Source organism: Bison bison, unplaced genomic scaffold, assembly GCF_000754665.1.
Source record: "Bison bison bison isolate TAMUID 2011002044 unplaced genomic scaffold, Bison_UMD1.0 scf7180017864280, whole genome shotgun sequence".
In the NCBI taxonomy this organism is placed as follows: Eukaryota; Metazoa; Chordata; class Mammalia; order Artiodactyla; family Bovidae; genus Bison; species Bison bison.
Window position 1 is genome coordinate 4987432 of NW_011494852.1, and position 14280 is coordinate 5001711.

Here is a 14280-nt window from a genome sequence, read left to right on the forward strand (position 1 = left end):
CTTCCTAAGGCCCACTTGACTTCTCATTCCAGGATGTCTGGCTCTAGGTGAGTGATCACATCATCATGGTTATCTGGGGTATTAAGACCTTTTTTGTATAGTTCTTCTGTGTATTCCTGCCACCTCTTCTTAATATCTTCTGCTTCTGTTAGGTCCATACCATTTCTGTCCTTTATTGTGCCCATCTTTGCATGAAATGTTCCCTTGGTATCTCTGATTTCCTTGAAGAGATCTCTAGTCTTTCCCATTGTATTGTTTTCCTCTATATCTTTGCATTTATCACTGAAGAGGGCTTTCATATCTTTCCTTGGTATTCTTTGGAACTCTGCACTAAGATGGTTATATCTTTCCTTTTCTCCTTTGCTTTTAGCTTCTCTTATTTCTCAGCTATTTGTAAGGTCTCCTCAGACAACCATTTTGCCTTTTTGCATTTCTTTTTCTTGGGGATAATCATCCCCACACAGGGCAATCACAAAACAGTAAAGTTTATATTTTTTCATCTTTTTTTGTTTCCCCTACCTGTGTCTTTATAATTTAATATATAGGACACAGTTGGGTCTTCTTATTCACTTCAGATACAAAATAGTCATCTTTAGAAGTTTCATTTGATTTTATTTCAGTCTTTGCTATCTTGCCTCATTATATTCATTCTTGCTTTACATTCTTAATTATACTCAAGTCATTAATGGTGTTTTAATATCCTTGTCTGCAAATTCTATTACTTCTACCATTTTTAGGTCTGTTTGTATTAGTTAAGTTTTTCCCTATTGAATGATTTTTTTGTTTATGGGTCATATTTTCTTGCTTCTTCATATGTTTAATAATTTTTGATTGGTCATCAGAGTTTATCAATTTAATCTTGTTGAATTTAAGATATGGTTTTACTTTTATAATACTGGTGTTTTTTTTTTTTTTTTTTTGGCATTCTTTGGCATCCATAGTTACACCACTAGGACATCCCTTCAAAACGAACTTACCATTCATGTGCAAGAACTGTTAGCACCTTTAGGATGCTCTTTAGGTTCTGAACCAAGCCAGGGTGTCCCTAGAGAATCTGTACCCAATGATAAATACTGAGCAGGTACTAGAGAGTGGCCATTTCTGTCCACGAGGACTCCTCTGATGAACAGTCGTTGCTTCAGAGGACTTAAATTAATTGAGCCTTTTTCAGATCTGCATAATGGTCTGAGGCTCTCACTGCTCAGTCCCCTTTCTTTCCACATGTCTATACCATGGTCTAATGACTTTCTGTTTCTTACTTCTCCCTTTTATCTTTCATGGATGTCACCTCTAAGAAATCCATTCCACTCCCAACTCCATCTCAGCATCTCCTTGGAGGAACCAACAGACAAACAAGTTATTTTTGGACTAGTTTAATCCTTTTGATGCTTTTTAAAAATATATATACTTTCATTTATTTATTTTTGGCTGTGCTAGGTCTTCATTGCTGCATGGGCTCTTCTCTAGTTGCAGTAAGCAGGGGTTACTCTCTAGATGAGGTATGTGGGCTTTTCATTGTGGAAGCTTCTGTTGCTGCAGAACATAGGCTCTAGGGCATGAGAGCTACAGCAGTTGCAGATCCCGGCTCTAGAGCACAGGCTCAATAGTTGTGGCGCTCAGGCCTAGTTGCTCTGTGGCATGTGGGATGTTCCTGGATCAGGAATCCAACCTATGTCTCTTGAATTAGCAGGTGGACTCTTTACCACTGAGCCACCAGGGAAGTCCTAATCCTCTTGATGCTTTTATTTAAGCTCTTTTATGACAAATCTTGCAGTCTCTAATCTATGGCTAATCAAGCCACATTTGTTAGGTCTGACCTTTCTAGGGTCTACCTAATGTCCTACATATTAACATGTTCTCTCCACTCTGGCTGAAGGGAAATAAAATGATTTCTGGTGCGAAAGGCTATGAGAATTGTTTGTCTCACAACACTGTGGTAACTGTATTTTTCTTAGAACATGTCTTTGCCTACTTTCATGGGGTTTCACCTACATACATGCAGACTTATTTTTAGCCAAAGACTTAAGAGGAACCTTCTCCACATTTGGGGAACTCTTTCTCTGCATAGCTCTCTCTTTTTGGAAAATGTGTCCTGCAAATTCTAGCCACCTCAATTTCCTTGAATGCCAGTGTTGGTCCCTTACATCAGTAAAATTGCCAGGTTCTTTTTGGATTCCTCTCTCTGCACTATAGTCTGGATGTTACTGTCATGTCAAAGCCTGGAATGAGGTAGGGTGCATCTCATTATTTCCCTTCTCTCAGGAATCCAGGCCTGTGGTGCCTGTCGTTTAGTAGTTTTTTTCAGTTTTCTAGTTTTTTCCTGTAGGAGTATAATTCTAGACTCTGTTACTTCCTCAGGACTAGAAGCAGAAGTCTTGAATTATAAAAATGCAGGCCCAAATGGTTCCTCAGACATTAAGGAAGCAACAATGCCAAGCTTACAAAAGTTCCATAAGAAAATAGATAAAGATGAAACACCCCCAGTTTGATATGGCTGACACATTTCTGGATACAACAACTTTTCAATGACATTACAATAAAACTATAAACCACTGTCCTTGGTAAAATCATGCACTAAAGCTTTCTAAAATACTAGCAAACCAATTTCAGCAATCTATAAGATGAATAGAGCATCTTGTCCAACTGGGGTTCATCCCAGGAGCCTAAGGTTGGTTTTAAATTCAAATTAATCAATATAATTATATACAGTAACAGATTAAAAAAGAAATAAATCAACAGAAGCTGAAAAAGCATTTATTAAGATCAACATCCATTCATAATTAAAATTGTCCAAAAACTAGGAAAAGAACTCCAAGAATCTAACAAAGAGCACTCATGAAAAATCTTAAGTTAATATTAAGCTTAAGAATGAAATATTAAATGTCTCCTTTCTAAATTTAGTGAACTGCGAAGAATGCTCACTCTTGCTACCTCTATTCAACTGACTATAGGTCATAGTCAGTACATCAACGTAAGGAAAAAGAAATGAAAACAGAAAAGTATGCAAATGTAGAAGTGAAATATATTTCCAGAAGGCCTACTTTATATGTAGAAAATCTAAACAAATACCAAAACAAAGGACAACAGTAACAACAATAAAATTTAATGCCATCAATACAAGTATACAAAGTCAATATCTAAAAGTCAGTTGTGGCTATTCATATTAACAAAAGCCTGGATAAAGAAAATTTTAAAATCTCACTATTTACAATAGCATAAAAAATATTAAAAGTTTAGAGATAAACTTAATAAAATATGTGTAAGAGCTTGATAGTAAAAATAATAAAACACTGCTTATAGGAATCAGAGAAGATAACTAAAAGGTTAAGATATAGTATTATGAGAGACTGTGAGACTCACTATTGCTAAGATGTTTGTTCTCACCAATAAAAATCCCAGCATATTTATTTAAACAAATCAAGAAATTGATTCTAAAATGTAATTGAAAAAGAAAAGGAAAATGACTTCAAATAGCCAAAACAATTTTTTAAAAAGAAGAGGACTAATTCTGACATCAAGAATTATAAAACTACAATAATGAAATTAATCATTAAGTCCTATTAATAATAGGATGTAAATTTTATCAAAGGAAAGAATACTCTAGAAATGGACTGACACAAATACAATCAATTTCTGATAAGATCATCAGGGCAATTTAATTTAATTCTACAAGTGATGCAACAAATGAAAGAAAACAGACTCTTAACCCTTACTTCATACCATAAATAAAACTTAAGATGAGATGGTTCACAGAACTAATTTTAAAAAAGCAAAATATACATAACATTTTTAGAAGAAAACACAGGAAATTATCTTCATAACCTAGGGGGAAGCAAATATTTGAGAGATCAAAGAAATAATAATAAAAGAAAAAAATTATAAACTGGACTTCTTTACAATTAAAACTTGCTCCTATTGAAAGACTATTAAAATGAGCAGGCAAGCCACATTCTAGAGGAAATATTTGCAATACCTGTATCAAATAAAAGACTTCTATTCAGAATATGTAAAGAATTCCTACTAGTCAAGGAAAAAATACATAACCCAATAAAAGATGAGTAAAACATCTGAACAGATATGTCTGAAGATATAAAAAGCACTTGGAAAAGCCAACATCATTAGTCATAAAAGAAATCTAAATTGAAACTGCTAAGATATACTACTATTCTTAACAGAATGATATTTCAGAATGACCAAAATGAAAAATATTGATAACATCAAAATGTAGAGGAGAATGTGGGAGCAATCAAAATTCTCACAGATTGCTGGTAAAAGTTTAAAATGGTATGACAACTTTTAAAAACTGGCAGTTTCTACAGTGTGATATATAAACCTGCCTTACAAATGATCAGTACCATCTAATAGGTGTTTACCGAGCAGAAATAAAAACATATGTTCACAAAAATATTTTTACAAGAATGTTCACAGTAGCTTTATTCATAATAGCCCCAGGGACCTTGGTGGTCCAGTAGTTAAGACTCCACACTTCCACTACAGGGGGAGTAGGTTTGATCCCTGGTCAGGGAATTAAGATCCATATGCCACACAGCATGGCCAAACACAAACAAAAACATAACAGCCCCAAACTGGAACATGTCAAATGCCTATCAATAGGAGATGTATAAACAACTAATATTTCCATACAACTGAATACTATTCTGCAATGTAAATAAGCTATTTTAATATAAATACTGAAACATGTATTAATACCTCAGACATTAAACTGAGTGAAAGAAAAGTAGACATGGGTCTGGTTCAAGATGGTGAAGAAGGATGCGCGCTCATTTCCTCCAGTGAGAGCACCAAAATTGCCATTAGCTGTTGAACTACCATTGACAGGAGGACACTGGAACCCACTAAAGAAAGATATACCATGTCCAAAGACAAAGAAGCCACAGCAAGACAGTAGGGGATGCACAATCATGATAAAATCAAATCCCATACCTACTGGTTGGGTGACCCACAGACTGGAGAACGATAATACCAAAGAAGTTCTCACATTATTGTGAAGGTTCTGAACCCCACATCAGGCTTCCCAGCCTGGGGATCCAACAAAGGGACTGAGAATCCCTCGGGAATCTGGCCTTGAGGGCCAGAGGGATTTGACTGGAAAGCCAGAGGCTTTCCAGAGGACTGAGAGAAACAGAAACTTGTCTTAGAGGGCACAAACAAATTTGACATGCACCGAGACCCAGAGGAGAGGAGCACACCCAGAGGAATGACCATACAGGAGACTGAACCAAAACTACCTGCTAATGTTGGAGGGCTGCCTGTGGACGTGTGGGTCGGCGGGGGCTCATCACAGGGACAGGGGCACTGGAAGGTCCCCCTTGGCATAAACCCTCTTGGAGTTTGCCATTAACCCTATCATAGAGCCAGCAGACCCTAGGGCTAAGTTGCCTCAGGCCAAACAACTACCAGGGAGGGATCCAACCCCACTCATCAGCAAATAATTGGATTAAAGCTTTATTGAGTAAGGCCCTGCCCATCAGAGCAAGAACCAGTTTTTTCCATCCAAGTCCCTCCCATCAAGAAGCATACACAAGCCTCTTAGCCTCATCTATCAGGGAGCAGACAGAAAAAGCAAGAAGAAGCACAGTCTCACAGTGGCTAAAACAGAAACCAAATTATAGAAAGTTAATCATGATGAAAAAGCAGAAAGTTTTGTCCCACATGAAGGGACAAGATAAATTCCCAGAAAAACAACTAAATGAAGTGGAGATAGGCAACTTTCCAGAAAAAGAATTCAGATTAATGATATGATGATCCAGGATCTTGGGAAAAGAATGGAGGCCAAGATTGAGAAGATGCAAGAAATGTATACCAAAGACCTAGAAGAACTAAAGAACAGACAAACAGAGATGAATAATACACTAGAAAGAATCAATAGCAGAATAACTGATGCAGAAGAACGGATAAATGACCTGGAGGACAGAATGGTAGAAATCACTGCCAGAGAACAGAATACAGAAAAAAAGAATGAAAAGAAATGAAGACAGACTAAGAGACCTCTGGAACAACATTAAATGCACCAACATTCACATTATAGGGGTCCTAGAAGGAGAAGAGAGAAAGAAAGGACCTGAGAAAATATTTGAAGAGGTAATAGCTGAAAACTTCCCAAACACGGAAAAGGAAATAGTCAACCAAGTCCAGGAAGCACAGAATCCCAGGAAGGATAAACCCAAGAAGGAACACACCGAGACACATAGTAATCAAACTGACAAAAATTAAAGACAGAGATAAAATATTAAAAGAAACAAGGGAAAAATGACAAATAATATACAAGGGAACTCCCATCAGGCTATCAGCTGATTTCTCAACAGAAACTCTACATCCCAGAAGGGACTGGCGTGACATATTTAAAGTGATGTAAGGTAAGAACCTACAACCAAGAATACTCTACCCAGCAAGACTCTCCTTCAGATTTGATGGAGAAATTAAAAGTTTTCCAGACAAGCAAAAGTTAAGAAAATTCAGCACCACCAAACCAGCTTTAAAACTAAGGCTAAAGGAACTTCTTTAGGCAGGAAACCCAAGAGAAGGAAAAGACCTACAGAAAAACCCGAAACAATTGAGAAGAGGGTTATAGGATCATACGTATTGATAATTACCTTAAATGTAAATGTATTAAATGCACCAACCAAGAGACATACTGACTGGGTGGATGAAAACATGTGCATGTATGCACTTCCACTTACCACATCACTCTGATTGACCCCCCAAAATTGTATGTGATTATTTTAGATTGTTAAGTTAATCATGTTCCCATTATGGTTTGCAATTGTAATTAGCTTTTATTTTTTGTCTGGCTACTGATTGTGAAACTGATAAACATCTTTTACTTTGTGATTACGTAACTGTTACTTAACTCAATACCATTGTATCATGATTGGTCAACAACTGGTCAAAAATAATAGAACTCTGTATCCCCGAAACTAGGATCAAATAGAAAAACCTGTAATTACTTATTAAAATCCAGATGCATATCAGAATTATCTTGAAATTTTTTGAAAAATACAAAATGTTCAGCTATTGCTTTTTTTGTGCAGAGCTCCAGATATGTTTCTAATGAGCAGTCATATTTAAAAACAACTGGACTATATGATGACCTTTTACTTTTATCTAGTTTGTTCCACTTTTTCTATTTCATATTCAGTGCTTCCTTTTCATTTACGTTCTCCAATTTCTCCATCTCTTCATTTTTTTGATGTTTTTCTCAAACCTTTATTAAATGTAGTAGAAAAGCTTTTGTATACATATATATACGTATAAAATATATATTTTAGAAAACTTATGAATTTTTGCCTAAGAAAATTATGACATTTTGATTCCACAAGTTTGACTTAGTATGAATAGAATCTAGGTTTCTAATTAAAAAATGGGTATGCAACAAGCAACAAAGGTCTCTGTATAGCATGGTGAACTATAGTCAATATCTTGTAAAAATCTATGATGGAAAATAACTTCAAAAATAATATATGTGTATTTGTATAACTGAATCACCTTGCTGTGCACTTGAAACATTGTAAAAGTGACATGAAAGTCTCTCAATCGTGTCCCGCTCTTTTTGATCCCATGGACTACACAGTCCATGGAATTCTCTTAGGCCAGAATAGTGGAGTGGGTAGCCGTAGGGATCTTCCCAACCCAGGGAAGAAACACTGTAAGTCAACTACATTTCAATAAAGTAAATATATTTTTTAAAAAGTATACATGAAAAAAGTCCAGAATAGACAGAACTAATATGTGTTGGTAGAAATCCCAGTAGTGATTGTCCTGGGGAGGGACTGCCTTGGAAGAGACCTGATGGAATGTAACAGGTTAGTAGGAGTGCCCTTTATCTTGATTACAGTGTGAGACACATAGGTTTCTACTTCTGTCAGAATGCAAAGAACTTTACACTTAAGATCTCTATGGACATTATACCTACAAAGCATGGAGTGGATTCTCAGTAAAATAATAGCAGCCAATAATAGCTCATAAGTCACACAAGGAAAGGATTTATGTAGAGATTAATACTAAAAAAAAATTTAGATTTTAGAGGCATAGAAGCCAGCCATATATAGGTAGGTACTTCAGAGATCTCATGCCTTTAAACATACATTCCTAAATAAGATGGCTACTATCAGGAAAAAAAGAAAATAATAGCTGTTGATAAGGACGCAGAAAAAACTGGAACCCTTGTGCCTTGTTGATGAGAATGTAAAATGGTGTAGTCACTGTGGAAAACAGTATGGCAGTTCCTCCAAACATCAGACATAAATTACCAAATGATCCAGCAATTCCACTTTTGGGTATATACCCAAAAGAACTGAAAGCAATGACTCAAACAGATATTTGTACACCCATATTCATAGCAGCATTAATCACAGTAGCCAAAAAGTGGAAGCAACCCAAGTGTTCACTGAGAGATGAATGTCATGAATGTCATGATGATAAGCAAAATGTCACTTGTATCTGTAATTGAATATTACTCAGCCTTCAAAAGGAAGAAAAGCCTGATACATACTATACCATGGATGAAACTTGAGGACATTATGTTAAGTGAAATAAACTAGTCACAAAAAGGACAAATACCATATAATTTCACTTATATGAGGTATCTACCACAGTCAAATTCATAGAGACAGAAAGTAAAATACTGATTGTCGGGGGCTAGTGGAGGTGGGGTAATAGGGAGTTATTGTTTAACGGGTACAGTTTTACTTCTGACAAATGAAGGGTTCTGGAGATGGATAATGGTGATAGTTGCATAACTATGTAAAAGTACTTAATGCCATGGAACTATATGCTTAAACATAGTTAAGATGGTAAATTTTATGTATATTTTACCGCAATTAAAAAGTACAGATCTCCAAAAATACTCAAAGATATCAACTACCTGAGTCCACTGGACATTATACAGACTCACCTAGGTAACTCTGACTTTGAAAAAATTTCTCTGTTGTCCATAGTTCTTTTCCTTGTTCCAATTTGCGGATCATATCAGGCTTAGTCATGTGAAATCCTGATAATAAAAAATAAGACTTGGTCTAAGAAGCTGTTGGGCTTTAAAACTATTGAAGGAAGAGAAAGATACAGCTTCAAGGTGGTTATCAGACAAGGCTATTAATGTCCTACCAAAGTTAATACCTTGCACTAGGCAAGTGAGGACATAATCATGCTTTCTATTAACAAAAAGATTATTCATCACCTCTGATCTTTGAAATTCAAAGTTCCACATATTTCAGAAATTCTTGAAAGGAGATGCATGACACTGAAACATGTAAGGAATTTTCCTTACCCACAGAGATGAGGTGACAATAGTTTTCCAACATGACATCTCTGTAGAGGGCCTTCTGAGCAGGGTCCAGTTGCTGCCACTCCTCCTGGGTGAAGTCCACAGTCACATCCTTGAAGGAAACTGATCCCTGTAAGGGCATACTCCAGTTCATCCTAAAGTAATTGGAACTAGTGAGAACTAGACACTGGAGACCATGTTCAGTGGTCAGACCTGGTTTTCTTGTGTTTTGTACTGTAGAAAATTCTCTCTGCAAATACATTCAATTGTATTTACCTATTATCTCATGCTAAAAATACTTGAGATCATGCTCTTTGGCTTGAATGTGATTGTTTGCTTGGTGCAGTGAAACAAATAAAACCTAGACCTTGCTCATAAGAAGTTACAGGCTAAAAGAGAGGCATATGCATAAATATTTATACTCAATAGATATTATAGATGTGATAACAGAAATATGTATAAGGGAAAATACTATAGAGTATTCTAAAATTCTGGATTCTAAGATTTCACTGAAGACATAAAAATTTTGTACTCACAATGAATTTATTTTGTAGCACAACATGTCAATGGGCTTTTAAAATTCATTGAGAGAGTAAAACCAGTTAGTAAACTCAGGAAATAGCAAAAAGTACAGTATGTTAGGAAAGAATCTTTGGTCTTAAGAAGAAAAAGTGTATGGAGGAAAGTAGTGGGCCTATTTATGTAATAATACTGAATTTTTTTTCTACAGAGCAGTAGTCTTAAAAATGCTCTAAGTACGCTCCCAACATATAAATCATTAGTTGGCATTAATAGCAATCCACATTGTTAACAATTAATGTTCTTGAATGTAAACTACTAGTATCTTCCTCCTTTTCAGTATATTGTCTTGTATATTTTGTACACATGTCTTTTGTAACACATGCCCTAATTTGGATCTACTGCTTTATGGAGAATTAAAAATGACAAAATGTTAAGTCAGCACATATGTGAAAAAACTTGTATTTTAGAGGCAATATTCTTGAACACTAGAGAAGGCTTAAAGTGTGTTAGGTGGGAAAGACAAGTACCCACTGTTGGAGGTCTGTCTGAGATCAAAGTGGTATTAATGGTCTAGACAGGGGACAACTGTTTGTTCCATGGTAAGTTGCAATAGAATTGGTCATCAATTACTTGTAGAGTGGAAAAAAAAGACAGGTATAGCTCTTAGGTCATCTGCATAGCAAGTGGATAGGTGCTGAGACTAGAAAAAGGAAATGGGAAGCAGGAGAAAGAATAAGCTGGACCAGAAGTGATAATGAGGTAAACCAGGTTGTGTACTCGAAATATCTATGGAACATACAGGCAGTGATAGCTGTGGGAGGCTGGATATATGGTTCTGATATTCTGGATAAAGTTCTAGGATGGAGAGCAGTATCTGAGGGTCACTAGAATCATATCAGTATAACTTTTGGAGTGAATGTGATCGTACATACACAAAAAGAGACACAGAGGAGAACAGAACCAGCTGGCATCTGGGGAAAATCCAGAATGGCATTTTAAAGATTGGTAGATAAAGAGGAATTTTTTGAAAGAAAAATATGGGAAGAGGAGAAAGTACCACCTTTGATTCAAGAGTAGGCTATTATCTCAAAAGTGAATGAACACATGCATCTTCTTCTCCTGCACCCACATATAAAAATTAGAAGAAAGTAAAAAGATAAGAATACATCTATAACAGCATTGAAGTACAAAAAGGTTTTTCACTGGTGGGCCACAGTTTGTAGGAATTGCTGACAAACATGGATAAAACAGGAAGATCAGAGAGGAAGGTGAAATTTCAGTTTTCTGTATAAGCTTGCAAGCAAATCTCTATCTTAAAAACCTCACAAAACAGGAAATCTAATCACAAAATAATAATATGATCTATTAATTTTACCTCTCACCATACCATTGCAAAACCTAGGTCAGTGGAGATTATCAAGGTTTTGCATGTCTGCTCCTCGACTCCTCACAAATCTAGATCTCAAATCAGTGTCTATACAAGATAGATTCATTCAAGTAATATATTCCCATTTAAATCAAGATAATACATTTCTGTTCCAGCAGTACTTTCATGAGAAGACTATGAAAGGAGATGATGAATGATACATCCAATCAGTATGTGAACATGGGCTACAACTAGAAAGTGCATTTGGGAAGGCTGAAGTCTAACCTGTTGGAACGAGAGAAACTGGGAATAGGGCTGTAACTAGGGTGAGGCAGGTGAGACATATGGGCACAAAATTTAGGGCTGGACAGCCCTGAGAGTCCCTCTTAAATTTTGTATGTAGGCCACTTGCTTGCCCTACTGGAAACCAGTTTGATGGAACTAAGTCCCAATATCCAGAAAATTTAAGAATAGGGAAGTAAATGTTCACATAACCTAAAAAACAAGTTATTTCAGAAAGAGAGGAAACATCATCTCACCTGAAGCATGGCTTTGATGTTTGTAGATGAGCCTTCTCTTTTGTGCTCTTCTTTGGAAAAGGGAAGAGTCCTGAGAAGGCAGAGATGGGAAGATACAAGGAGCCATGTGAAACCAGATTTGACTTAGATCTCTCAGAATAACTCAGTTAAATCAGCATCTATTTTCAATTTCGGCACTTGCTCACTCTGTGTACCCCACACAAATCCAGGACAGAGATTAGTAGGGAAATGGACCGATCCTGTTCCCTTATCAATGCCAGAAACCTAATCTCCTGGTGAAAGAGAAGGGATTCTGGGGAATCTGTTGTAGCTTGGAGAGAGGGAATATTGTGTTTTTCCCTCTGCAGCTCCACGTAATGTCTCCCATGGAAGACAAATTGCCAAATCGTTCTTCATGGACTTCCTACCAGTTTACATTATCAGCAGTGCATGAGAACACCTCCCCAAACCCTAATGAATGCAGCTGAAAATAATTTTAATCTCTGCCTATCAGATATATATATGTATGAAAGTGAAAGTGAAGTCGCTCAGTCGTGTCCGAGTCCTTGCAACCCCATGGACTGTAGCCTACCAGGGGACTCAGTCCATGAAATTTTCCAGGCAAGACTACTGGAGTGGATTGCCATTTCCTTTTCCAGGATATATATGTAGACATATACATATATATGGCTCTAATTTACATATTTCTTACATGAGAATAAGGTCCTTTTATTTCTTTTCTGTGATAACATCTTATAGTATATCTGTTTTTCTCATGGTGGTGTTTATTTTCTAATTGGTTGACATTATCTCTTTTTTCAGTTTAATAAGTTAACCTTTTACCTATTTTAAGTTGAAAATAATTTTTAGCTGCTCATCTGACTATTAAAATGTTTTTGCCTTGTGAAGATTTCTTCCCTATATGTATTCTTTAGCAATACTATGTACTAAACAGTCCATATTTTCTCAGTTAATATGAAATGCCATCTCTATCATTATTACATATCCCTACATACTTGAGAATATCTGGATTTCTGGATTTTGTATTTAATTTCTCATACTTGAGAATATTTGGATTTTCTATTTAATTTCTCTACTTCATCTCTTTATTGATTCACCTGTACATTCTAGTTAATTAGCAGTTAATTATTGAAAATTAACCATTCTTTATTAGTAACTTATAAATAGTAGTTTAAGTGTTAACTACTAAACAATACTTTTTAGTAATACAGGTATAGCAATAGAAATTGGTCTTTCCACTTTGTAGGTTTCCAGGCAGAGAAGAGAATATTTTGTTAAATGAAGTCTGATGTATTGATTGTTACAGTCAATGTTTTAATTAGCAAAATAATATTTTAATTACTAAAATGAGATTGGTCTTAAGATTAAAAGTATACCTAATACTTTTATTTCATGGAATGCCTGAAGAAGCTATTGACCTTGCCATAGATTTCATCCAGAAGCAGGAAACCTTATTCGTACATCACTGTTTAAAGTGCTGCTAGTGTGTGCTCAGTAGTGTGCAAGTCTTTGTGACTCCATGGACTGTAGCCCGCCAGGTTCCTCTGTCCATGGAATTTTCCTGGCAAGAATAATACTGGAGTGGGTTGCCATTTCCTTCTCCAGAGGATCTTCCCAACGAAGGGATGGAATCCCCGTCTCTTGGGTCTCCTACATTGGCAGGCAGATGCTTTACCACTGTGCTACCCGGGAAGCTCCCTGAAAATGCTAGTTATGGGTAAAAAAAATGTTTTGTTTCTTTTCTGCATGCTACCCGTAGAACACTAATCATTTTAAAACATTGGTTTTAGTTAGTATGGATTTCCCTGGTGGTTCAGACGGGAAAGAATCCTCCTGCAATGCAGGAGGCCTGGGTTGGATCCCTGAGTCAGGAAGATCTCCTAGAGACAAGAATGGCTACCCACTCCAGTATTCTTGCCTGGAGAATCCCATAGACAGAGAAGCCTGACGGGCTACACTCCATAGAGTCACAAAGAGTTGGACACGACTAAACGAATAATGAATGCTTCCCTGTAGAACCTTACCATCTGGGAATTATGAAATCTTACCCCTTCCTTTCCAGTACTTATACCTCTATTTTAGCTGCTAAGTTGCTACTGAGTTACAATTTTGGAGGCAGGCTTAATGATCTCTATTCAGATAATCAAATCTTTACTTGGTCAAACCGAGTTTCTCAATCAAAAAAAAACTATCACAAAACAGTAACAGTAGGTTACAAACACACGCAGAGTTAAATTCTATCACTTCAGAAAAGCACCATAGCACAGGCACCCGCGTTATCATTCACAATCTCTGACAGCACATTAATAATTACAGGCAAAGTCACAAAATCACATCACAAATCATTTCGCGTCTCCATAGTCACCTGCGGTCTCAAACAGGACTCACACCTAATCGGAAGAGAGGCACATGCAGAAGAATCCACACGCAGCAACGAGACTCATTCAGTTTTACACAGTCAGCCCCAACATGTACAGAGCAGCAGCACGCATCCGAAACGCTGCAGGTTGGGTACAGGCGGCCGCCTCCATTTGGTACACACACCCCCGCTGTGTGAGGCCCTGCTCCTA

General features: G+C 36.6%; 1 protein-coding gene across 12 annotated transcripts in view; it reads right to left on the reverse strand.

Annotated features, from left to right (window-relative positions):
* ZNF382 (zinc finger protein 382) overlaps positions 1-14280 on the reverse strand; it is a 63624-nt gene that overhangs the window by 15841 nt on the left and 33503 nt on the right. For 5 of the 12 annotated variants that reach the window (XM_010849097.1, XM_010849095.1, XM_010849100.1 and 2 more), the window contains exons 2-4: positions 11711-11780; positions 9287-9438; positions 8915-9010 (exon numbers count right to left, since the gene is read on the reverse strand). In XM_010849097.1, coding sequence (XP_010847399.1) covers positions 8915-9010; positions 9287-9437 — 247 coding nt within the window. In that variant the 5' untranslated portion in view covers position 9438; positions 11711-11780. Of the gene's footprint in view, positions 1-3082; positions 3823-8914; positions 9011-9286; positions 9439-11710; positions 11781-14280 lie in introns of those variants that run through there. The other 7 variants (XM_010849101.1, XM_010849099.1, XM_010849098.1 and 4 more) reach the window with 3 other exon arrangements.